Source organism: Excalfactoria chinensis, chromosome 11 (assembly GCF_039878825.1).
Source record: "Excalfactoria chinensis isolate bCotChi1 chromosome 11, bCotChi1.hap2, whole genome shotgun sequence".
Lineage (NCBI taxonomy): Eukaryota > Metazoa > Chordata > Aves > Galliformes > Phasianidae > Excalfactoria > Excalfactoria chinensis.
Genome location: NC_092835.1, coordinates 12,599,008 through 12,620,769, shown reverse-complemented (window position 1 = coordinate 12,620,769; position 21,762 = coordinate 12,599,008). Strand labels below are relative to the sequence as shown.

General features: G+C 47.2%; 1 protein-coding gene across 1 annotated transcript in view; it reads right to left on the bottom strand.

The window, feature by feature from the left end:
• The window catches only part of TENT4B (terminal nucleotidyltransferase 4B), a 37,429-nt gene extending 21,160 nt beyond the window's left edge, over nucleotides 1-16,269 (bottom strand). The window contains exon 1 of the mRNA XM_072346314.1: nucleotides 15,585-16,269. Within this exon, the coding sequence (XP_072202415.1) occupies nucleotides 15,585-16,141 (557 nt within the window). The 5' untranslated portion in view covers nucleotides 16,142-16,269. The remainder of the gene's footprint in view (nucleotides 1-15,584) is intronic.
• Between the last annotated feature and the right edge of the window lie 5,493 nt (nucleotides 16,270-21,762).

Genomic DNA, 21,762 nt, shown 5'->3' with positions numbered 1-21,762 from the left:
TTTCTCAGCGACAGAAGACCGGCTTTAAGAGTATTTTGCAGCCCAGTGTGCCAGGTGGAAACCTGCCGAGCCCCAGGAGCACTGTGCTGCAGAGCGCAGCCCTCAGCTCCACCTGGAACTGCACTTCCCTGCCCACCGCAACTGCTGCCAACAAGTGAGAGAATGATTAATCAAAGACAAGATAAACAGAAGCAGCAACATGCAGATTTCAGAGCAAGACAACACGACTTGGTAGCGTAACTCCAATTAACGCAGTTAACTTGAGTTGCATTGAAAATTAAAACCCAAGGTTATTCACTGTCTTAATCAACGTCTATAGCTGCACTTTTTCTAAACAATTTGTTGAGATTAATGGAGCCTGTTGTCTAAAGTCTCTGGTGGAATTTTATATCTTCAGCTGAAATGAAGATCAAAGAGACCAAGAAGTTATTTTTGGCATCATAACAGTATTTTGTTATTGAATGCCACTACGTTCATTAGTTATTTAAGATAAAAGTCCTTAAAAGGAGGCTTGTTTTTAAAAGGAAATTACACCGTAATAAACCTGATGACAGCACATAGGGCTATTTTACTTGGCTTCAGAATCACACTGAAGCTACTGAGACCCTAGAGCTGCTTAGAATGCATGAAGAGAGTACTCTGCAATGCATAAGCGCATTAGTTTATTTATTACAGTAAATAGCAGTAAATAAGCAGGCCTTTGTCCTGTATTCAAGGAAGTCTTAACGTGGGGAGAAAAAAACACCTTACAGTTGCTCTGAATTTGCCTTAAAACCAAGTACCAGCAGTATCACTTCCTGCTTTCAAACCACGTTAAGATGTGTTCACTACAGTTTTACGGACCAAACAGAACTAAAGCTACAGAAAAAAAGATGCCACTGAATCCAGTGGAGTGTTGCGTTTGTTATGTTTAACTGACAGCCATAATGATGCATCAATAAAAAAGTAAACAATGTTCACACAAGTTGTAATGACAAAAAGGACGTCACACTGCAACAGCCACGAACAGCACTATGAGGAACACAAAGCCCATGAGACTTGCACCAATAAGGCAGAAAGCTGCAAGTAACAGGGAATGCAGGACCTTCCATCTCTTCATTTGATCACACCTTATTTCCTTTCACAGTACAACTTGTGAGCTCTAAGATCACTACTCAAGGTTCTCCAACTGTGTGGCCAAGATGCTGTTATTCTGGAGGATGAACTTTACCACACCTTTGCCAATCAGTTAAAAGCAGTCATGGACAAACAAAACGTGGTGTCTACTTGAAATGCCCTGCACACAGACACAAACTCAGCTGCCTGACGTATGAAGCAGCACAACTTACACCAACAAGTTCAGAACTGGGCCCAGGAGCGTTACCTATAGCCATGCTGCTCTGTGGAACTGGAGACATCCTGGTGCAGCCCAAATGCTGAGAAGCAAGCTGCCATATTGCTAAGCAGTGAGACGAGAATAACAACAGAACAGCAGCTGTGTTGCCATCGTGTGCTAACGTGAAGTTCTATGCTAACCAGAGAAATCAGTTGTAACTGAAAATTTTCTGCTTTTGTCATCTTAGAACAGTGCTATAAATCCACTTGCTCTGGCTCCTCTTCGCCTTTCAGCAGGCACACACGTTTTTATTTCCCTGGTAAGGGTGCTACCCACAGCTTCTGATCCAGAATCCCACAGTGCTCATGTACTACAATTTATTCTACAGGATGTTCTGAAGGAAGCTCCATTTTCAAAGTGATGAAAATTTAAATTATTAAGAACCTCTGTGGACTGTGGGCAGAAGCAAGCAATGAACACACAGACAACTTCTGTCTCCCCAAACTCTATGCTTTAAGATGAATCACTTCTGATTTCAGAGCTTATTGATTTTATATCCACACCTGGATGGGATATTTACAATGCACTTCTGTATCACTGAACAAGTCTTTATATCTGAATTTTCTTTGGCCGAATCACTCCCGTACAGCAGCATTCTGTTGCCCTCACCATTCATTTACATCTACTCTGGAGGGGAAAAAAAACAACTCAGCAGCATCCATCCCTCTCCAGTTAGAAAACCAGGACTGCACAGGAGAACAGCTACTTTGGTTTGAAGCTTCCCAGAATACTTTACTATGAAAAAGATGGTACTGTTTCTGCAACTATAAAACAAACAAACAAACAGAATTATGGCAGAGATTTCTGACCCTTTAGATGCTTTGGGAAGCAAACGAAGCTTGGCCATCTCCCATTCGTGAGCTGATTGGTCCTGAAGGGACTTTGAACAAAACTGAGGCAAAGGAAAAGCACTGGGAGCCCAAACCCCTCCCTCCTCCAGTATTTTTAAATACAGAACTAACACAGCACCCTAAATTCACTTTTCAGCTTCAAGGTTCATAATTAAAATATATATTTCTAGATGATTATCACCATCTCCATGCTTTCAGTAACAAAATTGGACAGAGCAGACAGCATAAAGACCACAAACCATTTTGCCTACCTTCAATCTTGAGCAAAATCAAGCATTAGAGCAGCAAAGGGAGCAGTAAATACACAGCATCTGCTGAGCTCCTGTCCCTGCCACCTGTGTCTCTGCATCAGACTAATTCTTCTAGCGTGTGCTAGGCTTTGAGCTACCGAAATAACAACTAAGTGCATCTGCAGGTGATTTAACAGGCAATTAAGCTTCATGACAACGGATACAATCGGTCCTCATAAGAAACTAAAATTGCACTGAACAAAGCAAACAACTTTCAAAACCCACAGAGACTTTGGCCACTGCTTTCTACCCTCAATCACTGAACCACATCAATGCACTACAGGTCACACAGTAACTGGATCTTGTGGCCACACATGCCCTATGGGAACTTCAAAATGAAAAATCCCTGGAGACTTCTCTGTTAGTAAGGTAACAGATAGGAGAGCACAAGGAGGCACGACCGGGCTGCTGAGAGCTGTACTGCTGGGAAGGGCAGCGCTCAGCATTCATCTACCAACAGCCGGACACCTCTGACCAGCACCCCCAGCTCACCAAGTGAGCCACAGAACTGCCTTTTCACAGGGAGGGCAGGCAATGTTTGCCCAAACTAGTAAGCGAGGCAGGAGCCCAGACCCTGCTTTCAGGACCAACGTGTTTCAAGATCCATCTAAATACTCTGATGTTAAATTTGAAAATGTTTCCCTGAATTTGTTCACTTTAAAAATTCATGGTTGACTGATTATCACATTTCTTCAAATGCAGTGGGACACAGAGAGATGCCACAAAAACCTCTATTACAAGGCCTATAATGTTTGCCCTGTGCAAGCATTTGAAATGCTGTGAAGCCCCTCCTCCTTCCTCCCAATAAACACCACTCCGCCAGGTCCTTCCAAAAAAACGCAGCTTTTTAGCGATGTCCCCCAATAAACGTTAACTTATTGGTTTAACAGCATCATAAAACGCATCAAAATAACACTGCACATTGGCAATGGCCAAGACATACTAAAACACAGGAGGGAAAAGAAAGCAATGTGGGCAGCTTTTTCTATTACTGAAATTAAATTATCACTGTTATTCCAGTCAAAAAGTAACACAAGAGACTGCATTTTCTGATGATATACAAGTGAGCTTTTTTTTTCCCTGTGTCAAAATGGCTTCAGCTCCTAGTAACAGTTAATGTCCTGAGAATCACCTCTCATTCCAGCAGCCCCTCTGGTGAGCACATGTAAAATACTGCAAGGCTTTTCTCTTCAACTCACTTGTAGAAAAGCATCGATCTGTTGGAATACAGTGAAATATATGCTGCAGCAGCTCCGCATTTTGCAAACTCATAATTTAGAAAACAGATTTATATTAAAAAGAGCCTTTAGATGCAGGGCATGACTATTGGTACGTACACTCTGCGTTCCGTAATAGCAGCAAGGTAGGATTCTGAACAGCTAAAACTTCTGAAACAATAAAGGTATCTGTTTCCTTTAGTGAGGAACCAGAAACTCCTCAGCCTGCCAGATTCCCTTGCTTAAAAAGCTCTCACTTGAAGAGGCCAAACACCGGTTTGTAAGTTATTTGAAACAAGACTTTAATGAGAAGTAAAAGTAATCATCAGCAGCAGTTCAATGTTACTTTCCCAAGTAACGCTGCAACAACACAGTGAGTCTGTATCAGTGTTAGTGCTGTAACAGAAGTCACCCTTGGGACATCCTCCCCAGGGCCTGCAATTAGGCCTGACACCTCCTGAATCAACACAACAGGTAAGAGAAGGAAGCTTAAAAGAAACAGAACAACAAAAAAAACCTACAACCACACCAGATCAGTTCTGCAAATGTCAGCCACGGTGTTCACTATTAAAATAGAACAGAGGGATCTGGTAGGTCAGCTTATAATCATTGCTGTTCATCTTCAGAAACACACACTATATCAGGTTCTTTACACATCTCTAACACACTGCTACTATTTTGTTAGCACAGGAAATATTATGGTGTAAGCACTCAATGTCAGGTGTGCCTGTAAGTGACACCACATGCTGCCAGGGCACAGGTGGGATCACTGTACTCCCTGACGGCTGTTGAGTACTTCTGACAGATAACAGCTCTCCACCTGGACACTACCATCCGAGCTACAACTCACACCACAGGTTCCCCTCAGCACATAGATGGCTGCGCACATGCCAGGCTGCCTCTGAGCCGAGAGCCAAGTCCATCGTGTGGCCAAGAAAGCCTGATGCAGACCCAGAACGGAGCTCTGGAACAGAAGAAAGCTGAGGAGAACTGTCTGCTCTCCCACACACAGCGGGTTCTGCTTGGAAATGCTCTTCTCGCTTATTACTCCATAACAGATTTCACTGGGAAGATCAGTTAAACCAAGAGGAGAGTAACACAATTATTCACTTCAGCCTCCTTCCATCAGAGTTGATTTAAACTGCCAGAGCTCCAGCCCAACTACATCTACAGCAGCCTTAGGAGGAGCAGAGGCAATCCCGCATCTCCCTGCACACACCAAGTCAGCCAGAAAGCCGGGCCCAGTCTGAGCTCCCCCACAGCGGCAGCTGCTGACACACCTGGCTGCAGAGCAGCAGCCGTGATAAACGCGCAGCTCCCTCAGGGCCGCTTGCACAACAAGCACATTGCTCTGCTGCTCAGCAGGAACTGCCCAGAACAGAGCTCAACTCTAAGCAGCTCCATTTCAGTAACGCAGCATTTGAGAGAACTTGCCAATAATTGAACGTAAGAATACTGCATCCAGTAACAACTTACACCTGCAGTACAGGACTCTTCAGGTCCAGCACATGAATATTTTCAAATAAAACCTGAAATCCGAGCGTACCACCTAGAAAGTCAGTGCAGAACCCCATAGCTGTCTAACACTCAGTCCTGGGTAGCTATCTGGGCTAGGGATGTGGGGAGGGCTGTGGGGACTGCATCTGGACACATTCAAAGAATGTAGGAAAGAGCCACAAGTCACACCAGTTGGACCTTCATGTTACAAGTGCTTTGTCTGTTTGTTTTTTTAAATATAAAGATTTGAAGTTAGTACTTACTACTTTGCACAAGGCTTTAAATTTGTATGCTAAATTTATATTCTTCAATTAAAAGGGACTACGATCACAACTCACCTGCCTAGCACATGCTCAGAACCAGATCATCCCATTTAAGACCTGTTACTGCATTTCAGTGACTCTGTGATACAACAGCATTGCAAAGTCAGATGCGACCGTGCTCAGATGTCCGTGCAGGGGGAGCACCCTGAGGGAAGAGGTGGTGGAAGGACCACACATGCTGTGGCAATGTACAAGGAGCATTTCAGGTTGCTTTTTTCTTTGATCACTTGCTATCTTTACAGTAAGGCTGTGCAAAGTGAACTAAGTTCAGACTGACAACTTGGCATTCATTTGGAAGCCCATTTAACCAATAATATACTCTCTTACAGGTACGTATTATGAGCTCCTTGCTCACATTCTGGTTTGCTCTCCAGCATTCTGATGCTTTTACTCACAAGACATTTGCACAGGCACCAGAAAGAACATATGCTGTGCAAAGCACTGTGCCACACCTGCACACAACCTGCAACGTTTTGGGGAGCCACCAGCTGCCTTCTGCTCCGCTCAATCTCTCCGGGCTAGATGGCTTCAGATGGTAACAGCCAGAAAAGAATAATACTTCAGCAGCTCACAGAAAAGTGTGTCCTGAGGTCCCTACTCTATCAATGATAGAGATGCTCACTCAGGAGCTTCACTGTGAGAACTGGAAGAAACACTTCCTCATCCCACGCAGGCTACCAGACACATTCCTCACAGCACCTAGAAGAGTAAATCTCTGACTAAAGCTGCAGATCAAATCATGGTTTTTGCCTTCTTCCCCTAAGATTGAGCTAGTACATCTGTCAGAAAGCTTTGAGCCTGGAAAACACCCTTCACTGAAGATACTTTCCAAAACCATAAAATCTTAGAATTCATATAGACCATTATATGCTGAAGGATTTGCTAAGGATGTAATGTGACTGGACTGCAACTACTGCTGAATTCTCTGCTTGGACACAAGGACAAGAGAATCCATACGTGGTGATAAAACAGGGCTCTTAGTGGTTGCAGAGTCAAACCCACCCAATGGGCCCAGACGTAACAGCAGGCAGCTGAACTCTGGGCCCCTCTGTAGGATGGGACATCCCCAGCACAGCATTAATTTGTGTGCAGGTCCTGACAGAAGCAGTAAATGGACATGAGGCTGTTAGGAGTTCTCACAACATGCACTCGAGATTCGTCCAACTAATTTACTGAAACCACCATCTCAGAATAATTCCGTTAATAAATCGAACATTAAGTGAATTTGTCTAGCACACCAAGAAGTGAGCACAAAATGCAGCAGAGAAGCCCAGCTGGCCAGCTTTCAGGGAGTCACTGCGATCTCCACACACTGCCCAGTCAATTAAGGTTGTGGACGATGTGTTCCTGTGTCCCTGCAGCTGGTACATACCAGAGGAGCAGATGCTGAAGTGAACTATTCCAGCATCCAACAACTAACTTAGTACCTACAGGCACATACTGCATTACACAAGAAATGAAAGATTAAGTTTATTATTATACCATTACACTCTTCATTTGCTTCAAGATACTGTTATCCCAGGAACTGACACTGCTACTTATTGTCACTGAAAGAGCATCTTTTAAAACCTATAGGTGCACTGTGGCATTTGGCCAAATTGTAACAAGAGCAGCTTCAGAAGATCAGTAGCTAATTCAAATTTATATAGGTTTTAGCTAAGAAAATGTTTACAGCTGATGTATAATACAATTATAATACAATTACAAGACAGAAACAAAAGCAAGACAACGTTCTTAATCTGATCTCAAAAAGTATCTAGTAAGAGGTAAATGCAACAGCTCAGTGAGACAAACCTCTCGTCTCTACAATGCTAGAAGCAGAAATAGGTATAAAGCTGTTAACCTCAGACAACTGGCTCTTCAAGGCAAAAACCAACATGACGATGTTCTCCTATGAGTACCTGCCAAGTATGACTCCAGCAAGGAGGAATCCTCATGGATGAATGGGAATGAGACAGTGAGACCAAAACACAACCAGAAGGCCAAGTAAACAGAAGATCCTCAAACACTGACTGAATCACCCAACTACAGCGTGACATAACCAAGCAAATAATAACAAAACCCATAAGGATCTCATTCTCTCAGCACAGCTCAGTCCTAACCCAAGCCAGCACAACCTGTAGCCATGGCCACTATTCGGGCCCAGACAGCTCCTACACTGTGCTGTTCAGCCCAGCTCCTGTACTAACAGCCACTGGGCACCTGCAGGCTGGGAGTCCCTGACACAGAGCTGGCAGAGCCCTGGGCACAGGCTTTTTTGGACTACATAGGAAAATACCAGCTGATTCTGAAGTAACAGTGGAATTGAACAGCTCCAGAACTAACATAGCGAGAGAAAAACTCACAGAAAGGGGCTGGCTGCATTACCACGTCTTCAGCCCAGGGCCACTGACAGACCAAGAAGCCAGGCCAGGTCCGCTTTGACTGCATGCTGCTCCTCATTGCAATACTGGAGCAAAGCTCCCACTCTAATCACTGCAAGACACTTTGAGGCTTATCTCTACACTGTACTTGTGACAGTGCAAGTTCTCTCAGCATTAATTGAGTCTGTACAACAACTTGTAAGCAAATAAGCAACATTCTACACATGTGCTCTCAGATCAAACCAGCAGAAAACCTACACTGAGCAAAGGCAGCAAGCCAAGTTCCTGCTGACCTGGAAGTGTAATCCTTTCTCCAGTACCCTCATTTTCCCAATATGGAAGTTTGTGAAGGACTTTAACATTTGCATCCGCCCATTATTACATCCCATTACTTGCAGAATCACAGCACCAGTTCCTCTGTACTGCTCAACAACACTTACAAAGTAACTCCAGCTGCCTCATTCCTTCCTTCAACCCTGACCTCAAATCACGCCAATAAAATGAAAGAGTGGGTGTGCATAGGCACACTTTGTTCCTAAGCCCCCTACTACCACCATTTCTCAGTAAAAATCCTCCACAAACCAAAGCAGAAGAAATAAACTGCAAGATTGGACAGAGCAGAGTAGTGATGGAGCATGCCATACTGTAAAGCCTTCTTCAAGCAATTGTAGCAAGACTGTGCCTCTTTAGCTGCACATTGCTTCTGAATAATTCAGATGTAGTTCCCATGCCAAGAAGGACATTACGAGACTGTCAGAGAGGCTGATCTGGAACGAGGTCTGCCAAATAATCTTAATTGTCACCATGGGAGGAAGGAAATTAACAGACATTGCTGATGTACCAGCACAAGACATCCCCAGGTGCTGCCGTGGGGCAGTTCGCCCTCGCTCTGACCTGCTGCTGCCTCCCAGCCACCACCAGCCCTAAGGCACACAGCAAGCACACAGTACCACATAGGTTTTGTGACACTGCTTTGAGGCTCAGAACAGCAACTGCCAGGGACAGCTAACTGCAAAAGACTTGGACTGAATGCAGCAATACTAATACATTAATTGCACGGTTATGGTACACAGTTATTCAAAAGGTAAACAGGCTCCAAAGACTCCATAGGAAAGGTTTTAGGACAGCCTTACAAACAAGGACTCTGTTACCTAGATCCAACATATCTTACTTTGACATCAGAAGTCCATAGTATTTCTGGAAAAAAAGTCCTGCTGCCTTATCTGTTCTAGGTTAAAGTTTCAAAATGATTAAAGTTCAAATCACTTCTTCTGTAATGCTGCCTGCAGCTCAGGAAAAATATCTGAAGCCAGCATCCAGCTTCCTGGTTTACACTCTTTTTTCTTCTGATAGGATATTTTCTTTACCCCAATTTCCAGATTTGGGTTCAGAAAGCAATATTCAAACATAACCAGTGCCACTCCTTGGCAGTTCATCTGCATGGATAATTCAGAGGAATGAACTCTCATAATTTCGGAACTCACAGCATGTTCACATACTGAATTAGAATGCAAACAGCTCACCAAGAACAGCAGTAGCATTCATTTGCTTATAATATGCACTACGCAAGATTTCCACTTTGTCTGCCCCAGACAGCCGTCTCTCTGAGGAAGGTTCTCAGGCCACGTGCACGCGGGGATCTCTGCACAACATGTAACGTGGCTCCAGGCCACGTCCAGCTACTGCTGCCACTGCCAGCATCCAGCAAAGAGAGTGGAACACTGTTATGCATCACATGCATTAGAAACAAAAGACCTGAGAGCAAAAGCCATCCCGGCAACTCTGGTGTATTTGTTATTTTGGAGTACATAGTCTGTATTGAGAGATGTATTCTGAATTATCAAATCACAAAGTCAATAAGAAGTAGTACAAAGTTTCACAGTACACTTTTGATGGTGGTGTTACATACACAACTTGTCAAAATGGCTTTGAAAGTGTTAAGAATTTCCAAAGCGAAAACCAGATCTCGTTCTCCAGCTTTACAGAAGTGAACACCCTGGAACAAAGTGTAACAGTAAGATGGTTAAAAAACAACGAAGCAGAGAAAAATGCAATAATATGCTTTGATGACATGGCTCTAGGACCAACAAAACACTCTCATGCTTCCTAAAACTGACCTCATTCTAACAGCTTGCCAATTAAAAAACAAGAGCTAGAACTCTAACACAGTTTAATGCGACTCCAGTAAAGATCCAGGGAGAGCAAATACTCTTTTCTCAACTGCATACGGCTGGGGAGAGCATGTAGCAGCTTTTGGGAAGCAGCAAACACCCAAGGGGGAATGACACTCTCTTCCTATTACTTAATATAGACATCCCTGTCCACCAAAGAAGTCCACCAAACATCTGTTCCTTATATAGCCGTTCCAAGGTAAGAAGGTACCCAAGTCACAAACAGAATGTAAGAACCGGAGCAAAGAGAACAGCTCACAAAAATACATTCAAATGCTCTTTCCCTGAATGTGTAGGAACCAATAGGTCTCCAAAGTTCTCCTTAAACTGTTTAAACAAGACATGCTGAAATTTTGGCACTGGCACAAGATTCTGCAAGCTAAACAATACTGTTATATAATATTTACAGTGCGTTTCCTACACGTTTCCTCAAACTGCCTTTATTCTAATGCTTGCACCTCCTAGTAAACTCATTTCGCCCTCCCTCTAGGAGAATAACAGCCTGTCACTACCTGAGGCTGCGGGCAATAGCCAGCCCCACTCCCACACAGCCCAGCTGCCCACCTTCCAGAACTGCACAAGCTGTCACGGGGGCACTGCCAGCACCCGGCTGGGCCACGGCTCAGCACAGCGCTGACAATAACAGCAATCTCATCTGGCAGACACAGGAAAATGATGCGCACTCAACTCACATCCCTGGACATCTACCTTAAGGCTTACACACGTACAAAGTGAGGAGACAGCACAGTTCTAAGTGACTGTTTCAGGGAGCAGATAGAACTTCTGTGCATGACGTACACGGTGAACTCAAGTGCAACCCATGTTTTCATACACATCTTCATGAGGTCATAACATGTGCAACTACTCCAAGGATACACTAAGAGGCATGCACACACCTCACTGCTGTTTCACCAGCACTTCAGAACAACAAGCATTGGTTTATTTACGTGAAGCCTGTGTAGGCACCAAGCTAGTACAAGCAAACCAAGTATCGCCCATGCGTTCGTTTCAAATACTGAAGAGTACACGATGAAAACCAGCAAAGCAAATGAAGATATCGTTACATCTGCCCAGGTTGGGCACTTAGCCACACGAATCAGCAGTACAGGTACACCAATTTGCTGTGCTCATGCTACACTCAGCTGCTGTGCCCATGCTCCAGCCCACGTGGCAATGCAGCTGCTGTGGCTGACAGCACACACAAGTGAGAGCTGTGAGACGTGGGGCTCGCTGGCTCAGGCTGCCCACTGCCCTGTGCAGCCACACACACTGCTCAGCTCAGGCTCAGCACGGCGCTCACACCTGCATGCTGAACTTCTGCCACAGAAGTCAGTAAGAAGCCCAAAGAGCTGACAGATGCCACACGAAAATAGATTAGAACATCTCCAGTCAGCACACGCAGCTTTAAGCCACTTCTTCCTGAAGTATTATGGTTCTATTTCACAGCATCCCTCCTCCTGACCAACACACAGGGAAGCGCTGCACTGTGCCAGCCTGCTGCACCTCCATTGGGCCTGGAAGCCTCTCTTTCTCACGTCCAAGTCACCATTATTACTATGCCTTCAGTACTCCAAAACACTCAGTCTTCAACTTAACCCAGCCTCTCCCTCACTACTACATATAACATCTTCCTTCCTAAACTCACACATTAGTCAAGTTCTTCCTATTTGACTGCATGATCTGGTAAAACTTATCCAGTTCCCTACGAAGTCCCCAAACCCACATCCCCGGAGCTGCTCATGAGCTCTTTTCTTCAGTGCAAGCATCAGAGAAACAGGAGGGGACAGGCCAAAATGAGGTGTGTGGCTTTCTCTGGTTTGCTTCTTTTTTTTTGGTTTTGTTGTTCCATATCAAGCTTCTGGCTTATGCAGTTCTTCTTTTACCCAGGCTCAGCCTAAGCTCAAACAGAGCTGTAGGACACATTTTAGCTCCCCAGATGCTTTCTGTGTCCTTACAGCTATGGCACAGAGCTGTCAGCCTTTACTGCTGTCCTTGGAGGGGAGGGAACAACTCAGAATCCCCCTAGGCCCCAAACCACGTATCCATCTACACCCTCTACCTTTACTGCTAGGAGTACCACATCCAGGTAAATTCAATCGCGGTTTTAAAGGGACACATTACACCCACATCCACAGCAACATCATCCAGATCCTGCACAACTTTGGGTTCATTTTCTGTGCTGTTGGCTCTCTGGAGCACCACTGCCTGCTGACAATGGCAGCAAAGGACACAAGACAGGCACCCAAGTCTGAAAGCACAAAGCAACTTGGGCAGCACTGCACACATGATTTACAGTGCTGCTTCCCATGCCACAAAGCTGAGGGTGCCAACATCTACATTATCAACAGAACTGGAGGTCTGAACACTTCTGTAAGGAAAATAAGGAAAATAAAATGGCCACGTGTTGAACACAGCCAGTATTTCTGCACCAGTGAATGCTCACAAATACCGTGCATGGTCTGTAAGAGAAATGTCTTGATATGAAATCCATGCAGTGGTGGGTTATGGCTGTTACTCGGTTACCACCTTACACACACGCTGCGTGAACTGAGGAAATATTGTTTCTCAATAAAAATGAAAACAACTGAAAAGAAATGCCTCAAACATTTATCTAAAGCTTCAGGCAGCTCAGTAGCAAGACTTACATGATGTCACATGTTTACATAAACTGCCCAACAAGCTAAGAACTACCCGGCAGTTTTTCCAGACAGCTCCTCAATAGAACTGCGTGCTCAGAGGCAATGGACACTCAAGTGACATCTTTGCACTGGAAACAGGAATTCCACCGACCTGCTCCCAGTGGTGTATGTGAGCAAATCAGGCCCTGTCCTTTTGAAAACGGGACTGCTGAACAACATGGGGGCAGCCAACAGACTCAACATTTAAAGTGATCGACCTAAAAAAAAAAAATAAGGGAAGGTATTCAAAGAAGAGTCGCAAGCCTTGATTACTTGTAACATCTGCATGGAAACAAGGACTGAGGGGAGAAAGGATACTTTGAACACCAGCATAGGGTTTGCAATACAACTACCCTATCTGCCTTTACCCAGTAACTGCTAGGAAGAGCCAACTCAAATTCCAGAACCAGTACTGGAAATACGTAATCTAAGATACATACATTAGCAACAGCCTCATTTTCTGGGTTACAGAGCTCTCTGCCCACCAGTGCCACGCGGTGCTCTAGGACATGGGGCAGAAGCCCACCAGCATCTGCTGGCAAGGAAGGCACACAACAGCGATGCAGCAGCTCAGCACACAGCTGGGCAGTAACACGGAGCTCCACCATGCCCCACTGGCAGCCAGGCAGGCACCCTGCACACACCTGAGGGCAGTCTGTGCTTTCCTAACACACGGTACGGCTCCATCACTTTAGAAAAATTAAAAAATGAATTGAAAAACATAGGGGCTATATCTTAAAGACACTTCTACCTTACTCCGCGCTTTGAACAAAGGAAGAAGCTAAAACAGGACCTCAGCATCTCATAAATGCACGCCACAAACCTGACAGCCCAGCACACACCAACATACCTCAGTACTTTTTGATACTAAAAGGAAAAACAAGTCTACACTGTGCAACCAACTTCAAGCATGAAAGCAGTTCAACTGAGATTCTCCTACTGCAACAGTCACCACCTCCAACACTTGGGTCCAGTTATTACCTTGTGGCTCCTGATGAAGCTCAGCCCCTTTTTCCACTCCATCTCTTCAACACAGAGAAAAGGTTTATAGATTTACAAGAAAGAAGAGCTTCTAAAAGTGATCCTCAACTACCAAGTAAATAAATGACAAGCTGGAAGGTAAACAGAGTCCAAAAACTAACTTTAAAAAGTTGGATTTAGTATGCTTGGAACACGCTACTTGTAAGTATTGTGAAGGACATTGTGAAGGCTCCAGCACAAAGAGTGACCACAGAACTCATAACAGCACAATTCTGCAACGTCACTTTACAAACTACAGTAACCCCAGCAGTGAAGGTAACAGAGCGGCTGGCAAGAAAACAGGCAGCCTGGGGCTGTAAGAGTTTGTTTTCCAAAGCAACCAACAACTTTGAATATTTGTTCTGACGCTTCTTACAGAAGAGTGGTTTTTGGGAGGCAGGAGGTCAGCACCGCCCAGTGGGAGGCAGCAGAAGGACCCTCAGGCACAAGCTGGGCACACCAACAGTGACCCACTCGCATCAATATTGACTTCTAAACCAAGCCCTTCCCACCCCTCCTGTCACCACACACCTTGGCCAGCTGAACCCTGGGGCGAGGCCTGATGTTTTCTAAGTGCAAAGGATTGAAAAGGGCGCTACGGCTGCTCACACTGCACTGCAAATCCATGCTTAACAAACACATGTCAGTGTGCTGCTGCTGGGGAGGAGGGAGAAATGGGTCACAGCCAGAGGATGGATCCTGAGAGCACGAACTTTAAAAATAAAAACTGAATCACAGAAACCATCAATGGATTTTAACCAGGGATTGACCCATACCAAAAGTCATCCACATGTTTAAATAAAGGGGCGAGGAGAGGCTTTGGACAGCTTTCGGACAGAAGATCCGTGTTTGCCTGCTGTCGATCTCTGCGGCCTCAACAATGCCAAGGGATGAGACCTAGCTAACAGAAAAAACAATATGGACAAAATCCTCAGATCAGCACTTGCATTCCACAGCCAGAGATCCATGAAAACCATTAATAAACCCATACCAAAATCCATAACGCTCTATACACACACAGGTTTGTTGCCGAAGACCAGCATATGAACGTGTCTTTTCTGTCACCTCTCTGGAAAACGCACTGCCCCCACCACTGCTTCATATAAATGCTCTCTTTTGTCACCAGCAGATCTTCAGGTCCCAGCTCCCGCTCTGTGCCCATTCTGCACGGTGTACAGAGCGTGCCCGGGGCACAGCCCGCTGCCCTCCTGCGGCTCCGTGCCACATCCGCGCAGCGTGCGGGAGCTGCACCGCCAGCCGAGCAAAAAGCGAAACCGAGGACCCAAACAGACGGAACGCAAAGGCTGCGGGCGGGCACGGCCACACCGAGACCTCTGCGGCGGTGGGAGACCTCCGAGCACTCCACGAGCGATCCGTGTGTAGCACGCACCACGTGCACACGCAGTGACAGCGAGACGAGCGTGCGAGAGGATCCCGTCCCCGCACCTAGGCGTGCCCGCTCCATTAGCATGCACACGGACACCTCCCGGGCACTCGCGGAACGCGCCGCTTCGGCCTCGAGCGAACGCCTCTTTCCTCACCAGTACCAGCACCTGCACTGGAGCCGCCCCTCCGGGCCTGCCGCGCGGCCCTGGCCTCGTCCCCGCAGGGGCACGGAGCGCTGGCCCTCACGGCGGCCCGGCCCTGCCCGGCCGCCCCGCACCGCCCCCCGGGCCTGGGCCGCGCCCCGCCGCCCGCCTCAGGTGCCGCGGCCCGGCGCCCCCCCCACCCCCGCCTCCTCCCCCCGAGGCCCCGGGCCGGGTGCAGGCCCCGCTCCCCGCCGCCCGCCCGGCGCTCACCCCACGACTCCCTGGCTGTAGTTCCTCTTCTTCCATGGGGTGCCGGTGTAGAGCGGCTCGGCCAGGCCGGCCTGGGCCCTGGCGGCCGGCCCGTCGCCCAGGGCGGGGGCCCGGCCCTGCCCGGGCGGCCCCAGCAGGAGGCTGTAGTTGAGCCCGAAGGTGCTGGCCTTGTTGTCGCGCTTCCTCTTGTTGCTGGCGGCCGCGGCGGCGGCGGCCGCGGCGGCGGGCGGCACCCCCCGCGCGGGCCGGGCCCAGGCGGCGGCCCCCGGGGGTGGCGAGGCCTGGCGGTGGCCGCGGTTGTGCTGGTTGTTGGCGCTCTCGAGCGGCAGGAAGTCGGGCTGGGGGTCGGCGCGGGGGGCGCGGTACATGCCGGGCGGGGAGGCCGGGCCGGCCCCGGCGGGGGCGCTCTGCTGCTGCTGCTGCTGCTGCTGCTGCTCCTGCTGCTGCTGCTGGAAGTAGAGGTTGCGGACCCCCTGCGTGGTCTCCCAGATCTGCATCCACAGGCGGTTCGAGGGGCCGAGCTGCTCTGGCTGGAACCAGGCGATCCGGGGATCCATCAAACGGGGGACCCACCCCGGCCGCCTCCGCTCCCCGCGCCGGCCGCCGCCGCCGAGACCCTGTCAGCGGGTCCCAGCGTTAATGGCGGCTCCTATGGAAGGGCAGCTCCGCGCCTGCCTGCTCGCCGCCGTCGCTCCACAGCCCCCGCCCCTCCTGGCGAGCGCGGCGAGGCGGGGCCCGGCCGGGCCGCCGGCACACGGGCCGCGCGCAATAAAGAGGGGAGGCGGCGGCGGCCGGCCCGGAGCTGTCAGCGCCGCGGCTCCGCTCCGCTCGGCTCCGCTCCGCTCAGCTCCTCTCGGCCGCTGCCGGGGCTCTCCGAAGCGAGGCGGCCGCCGCGGCTCCGGGGCGCAGTCCCCGCGCGCTGAGCCCCGGCCCCGCGCTGAGGGGCGCCGGCTCCCGGCGGGCAGCAGGTGCGCGGGGCCGCCCCGGGGCGCGGTGCCCGCGGGCGGAGGCGCGGAGCGGCGGCCGCTTCGGTTCCCCTCACGCGAGGTGCGGCGTGCGGGCGCCGGTAACTGCCGCGCCGCCGCGTCCCCCCTCTCATACGTGCGCGGCTGCCGGCGCGCTGCCCTGCAGCTGTGTGAGGCAACGAAGGACAGAAACGGAGCGCCCGGCTGCCGTGCGTGTACGGGCACCGCTGCTACGGATGGAAAAACGCGCTGCACGCGGTGCAGCAAACAGCAAGATGGAGTAGTACGGCTTCTAGTCAGGCTCAGTTTTATTTCTGTAGTGCTTTCGTACTACAGCCTTAAAACGTATTCCGTGTATCAGCTACAAAGGTTCCAGCGCTGTGTGGGACAGGATTCCTCTTCAGGAAGCAGGGGCTCAGATAGGGTTTGGAACTAGAAAGGTGTGCTTCAGTTCCAAGTATTCCATGAGGTGGAAAGTTTACAACGTGTCCCAGCAGCATTTGGTGATGACAGCCACAGACCGACAGTGCAGCTTCACCCCGTGCCCCACATGGCCAGGAGCAGGGCCGGGCATTGAGCCCTCTGCTTGTGAGGTTCTGCCTTGGGCCAACTGACCTGCACAGCCCGAGAGAAAACAACCCCAGTGAGAATCTCAGGGGCCAGATGCAGCTGTTGAGGTGACAGATTTGATTAATTGCTTTGAAAATCACCTGCAATTACCACCAACACCAAGTGGACAGTGGTGGGACTTGAGCACAGCTCAGGAACAAAGGAAAGCTCATAAATAGAGAACTGCCCCCAATAGCTACTTCTCAAGGCACACTTTTTTTTTCGGTAATTCAAAGATTTATAAACATACCAGAAAAGCTGCCCAGAAGATGATCAGCCCAAAGTCCCCCTTACAAAGATACAAATCAGAAGGCTTCAATTCATAAACTTTGTACTTAAACAGCACAGGAAAGGGGAGCAACAGTAATAAAAACTCATGTTACCATTAAATAGATAACAGTCACAAAATATCTGGCCTTGGAAAGCAGTCTGATACCACAAGCACATGAGATCAGGGTACCTGATTTAGCCTGATGAATCTTAGGAAAGAGAGGCAAAAAGCTGCCATGCTTGAATACAGTTGACATGACTTTTTTTAGTCACGACTTTGAACTTTAACTTTTCCTTACTAAAGAGGCAGTTCCTCAGAAAAAAGGCTGTTTAGAAACACCACGCAGTTCCTAGCTGTCAGCCATTCCACTGTTAAGATTCTTGAAGTGCCCTTTACTCTCCATCAGCAGCGGGGGGTGGGAAAAGGCCAACACCATTTCCCTTAAAGGTAAAAAAGAAACAGCAATCACACCAGAAGGGGAAGGAAACAATTCCAGATGAGATTGTTGTTAAAAGGAGCACAAAGCCTAGAGAACATTTATCGAGTCCCAGCACAGCTTCAGAAGTGGGACAGGCATTGACACGACCACTCAGGGTCTCTCCCAATGCTGGGGCTGCACCAGGACCCTCCTGTGTGCCGACAGCCATGCGGCAGCCACGACACTTCCAACAGCACAGATCGTTGCAGCAGTACCTTATTTCAGCTCCCTGCGTTTTGATTTAAGTCCTTAATACAACAGCGAGGACGCTGGGATTTGAAAGAAAAAAGACGAACGTTTATCATGTTCTTTGTGTACAAGCCTCAAGCTGTGTTTGTGTGGTCACTGAATTATGTCTGACGGAACGTTATGTCTGTGCCTCTCACAGAAACAAGGAACTCAGGAAAATAACACTGAAACAGAATGAAGTAAGAGTGATTTAAATACGTGCTATTCTTCCGGGAAGGTACAGAAGTTAAACAGTCTGAATTGACGTGGAGAACAGACAGGAACTGCGCAGCACTCAGTAAGAGCTCCTCCACACAGAGCAGCCCTTGTGGGCAACTTCAGATTCCTTCCTCTGCTGCCACTGTCCGAATTCTCAGTTTTTGCCAATTATCTGAGTGTTACGTATCTTAAGAGCACATCCAAAGAGCCTATATTTAGACTGCCTGCTCCATTCATCTGTGCCAGAAAAGAACCATTATATTTCTTTCAATTACAATTACTATCGCCTGAATTTGAATTTGCAACAGTAAATGTAAGGCTCTAAGACTAGACAGCTCTTTCCAGTCCTCTGGGAATGCTTTTACTGAAAATTACTTACTAAGGAAACAGAACTTAAGTTTATAAGCACTTTTGGTTGGTCTGTCAATGTCACCATTCCACAAGAAATACGTTTCATTTATTATACTTAAACTAAGACTGATTTTAAATTAATTTGTTCCTTCTCATTTTGTAACTTTACTGTTTCTCCCACATTCAAAACACACATGTAGAACCAAGGCAAGTAGTACTGGTTAGGAGTATCCTTCTTCCTCTACAGAGAACATCCTTACAACACACTGCACGAAAAATACCCTCAACACACAGCACAAACCTCGAGTAGTTAATAGTTAACCATAAGGTTACAGACATCTTCTGAATGCTTTGTCACAACAAATACTTATTTAAATCTTGTCACTTCTCTCTCTTCATCAAGAGTAAAAACAAGCCACATAGCAATGATAATTCCTTATCTATGCAGCATCGGAGTCAATGTTTTGCAGGCTGCAGAAGCCAAAGCAGCAGCCGCCACCACCCATCCCACTGCTTCTGAGCAGGAAGAGGCCAGCAGCCCCTCTTCCTTTACTGTACTTCATTCCTCAGAGTAGCAGTTTTTACATTGCAGCATAAACAGATGCTTTAGGGACAAGGATAAGCAAACACATTCAGTCTAAGATAACTGCTTTGGTAACAGTCTTATCTGTGTGACTACATGAACTGATGAAGATCACTTACATCTCTTTTGCATCTGCTTAATTAGGCTGCCCACTGGCTAGATCAGGGCAGTACTTCCCACCCTCCAAGTGTCTCCAAGATCTGCCTTTGTCTTTACATGCTGTCAAGGATCTCCTCTTTGTCTCGCTTACTCTAGAACTACTCAAATAAATCAGTGCCAGAAGAGCCATTTAACATTTAACTTGAGCCACATCATCTTCTCTTCCACTGCCTTAATTTTCCTCAATTGTGTTAGAACAACTTTTATAGCCCAAACCTTACAGCTGAGCCTTTCTGTACCTATAAATCTCTTCTGTTTTTAGGCCACGATCTGACACTTCTTTCAATCACAGACAATTTGCCTTTTCATTGTCTTCCATACTTGTCATATTATCTTCTATCTCACCTCTTAGAAGAACACACTCTCTCTATGTTAACATAAAAAAATTACTCTTTCATATTCACTCACAAGCAATTCATTAGACAGTAAGAGCAAGTTACACTACATTAGGAGTTAGGCAGGTAATACAGTGAGATTTTCCTCATTCGACAGAGAAATGAAAGTGTGCACATCAAAATATGCAGGAAGATACTGGCTCCATTTTGCTACGGACCAGAGATGAGGGCAATAGGCTGCTCACGACCATACAACACCAGCTGCCAAGAAATCACTTACAGAAGTTACCTTAAAATTAGCAATGAGCCAAGAAAACAACAAAATCCTCCTAAGAGCTACAACTTCCCCCTCTACCAATGGGAACCTACCTGAGAAGCAGCAGACAGAAGAGCCAGCCTGCCCCTTTTTTCATACCCAGCCCCACTGAAGTGCTTCAATCTGCTCAGGTGAAACAAAGCTGAACAAGGGACTATTTCAGCTTTCATACATGAGTTTCAGTACAAACTCGTCTTTGTATCTCCTCATTACCTGCATAACAAAGTATACCAAAAGACAGAAGCAAATACTGCAAGCACTAAAAAACGTCTGCAAATTGTACAATCTATACCGTGAACCAACCTTACAGTGAAAAAAAAGGAAGATTTTCCAAAGGCATTTAACTGGTTAGTGCACAGCAAAAAAAGAAACAACCAAAAGAAAATGATTGCTACTGCTGGAATAGCTTCAGATGTAAACGACAGCCTTTGCTTTCATTAGCAGGAAAAAAATGGGATATGACAAATTACAATAAGAAATAGGCTTTCTAGCAGAGACTTTTATCTGCAACTTTCAGATTTGTATTTTAAGAGAAAACCTTTTTTTTTCTTGTTAGTAACAACCCTGCTCCACACACACGTAATTGTTCTATCAGTCTCCAGGAAGCAGGTCCGACTGCCCTACTTGATGCAAGATGTGAAGTCCTGTACTTGGAACAGAGCAGTCCCAAAAATCAAGCAGGCTCCTCACTGAATGAGAGCAGCTCTGCAGAGAAGAACCTCAGGGTCACAGCGGGCAAGTTGAGAAGCCAGCAGTGCAGCCTCACAGTGAATGAAGGCTAATGAATACTGCACAGCATTGACAGGAATATGGCCAGCAGGTGCAGAAAATGACACTTCCCTCTCTTCAGCACTGATGAAATCACATTGGGAATACTGTGCCCGGCTTTGGGCCCCCAGCACAACACATATTGAGGCAGGCGAGGCTGAAGGCCTCCAAGGCAGCTGGAGACAGAAGGAGCCAGTTCTGTTCAGCCTGACGAAAAGGGCAATACAATTGCTAATTTCAGCTACAAAATGGGGAGTGTAAGGGAAGATGGAGACAGACACTTCTCGGTGGCATCCAAAGGACAAGAAGCCCAGTTTGCAGCATGGGGAGTTCCTATTAGGTAAGAGGCAGAGGTGGGGGAGTGTTCTCAATAATGTTCTGAGGGCCAGGCCAACTGCCCTACATACTCCCCAGTTGTCCACACACCCTCACTCGTTTCATTAGCAGGCAACACTTCACACATTTAATTGAAGTTCTGAAAAGGAACAGCAACAACGGGACTTTCAGGCATTTTCTCACTCCCTCTTGCTTGCACTTGGCCAAATACTGAGTGTCAGAATTCTGTAAAATCAACTTTCAAGTTATCCATCCAGCTCCAGAGCTTTCCAGTCTCACAGACTGAAATCTAACAAGCTGAGCAAATCTTGTCTTTGCTGTTCCTTGTTTAACACCGTGGGGAAAATTCTGTCAAAATCCAGATGCCTGTGCTATGAGAACAGAGGGGGGAGAAAAAGTCCCTTTTCAAAAATCAGTACAACAAAATGCTTTCCTAAAAAAGTAGATAGAAAAAAGTGTCTGAGGGTATCCTGTACACAGAAACAGAATCAAAACATTCGATACATGGGAGTGCACAAAAACCCTTCATGAATCAGTGACAGCTTTTAAGAACAGTTTCT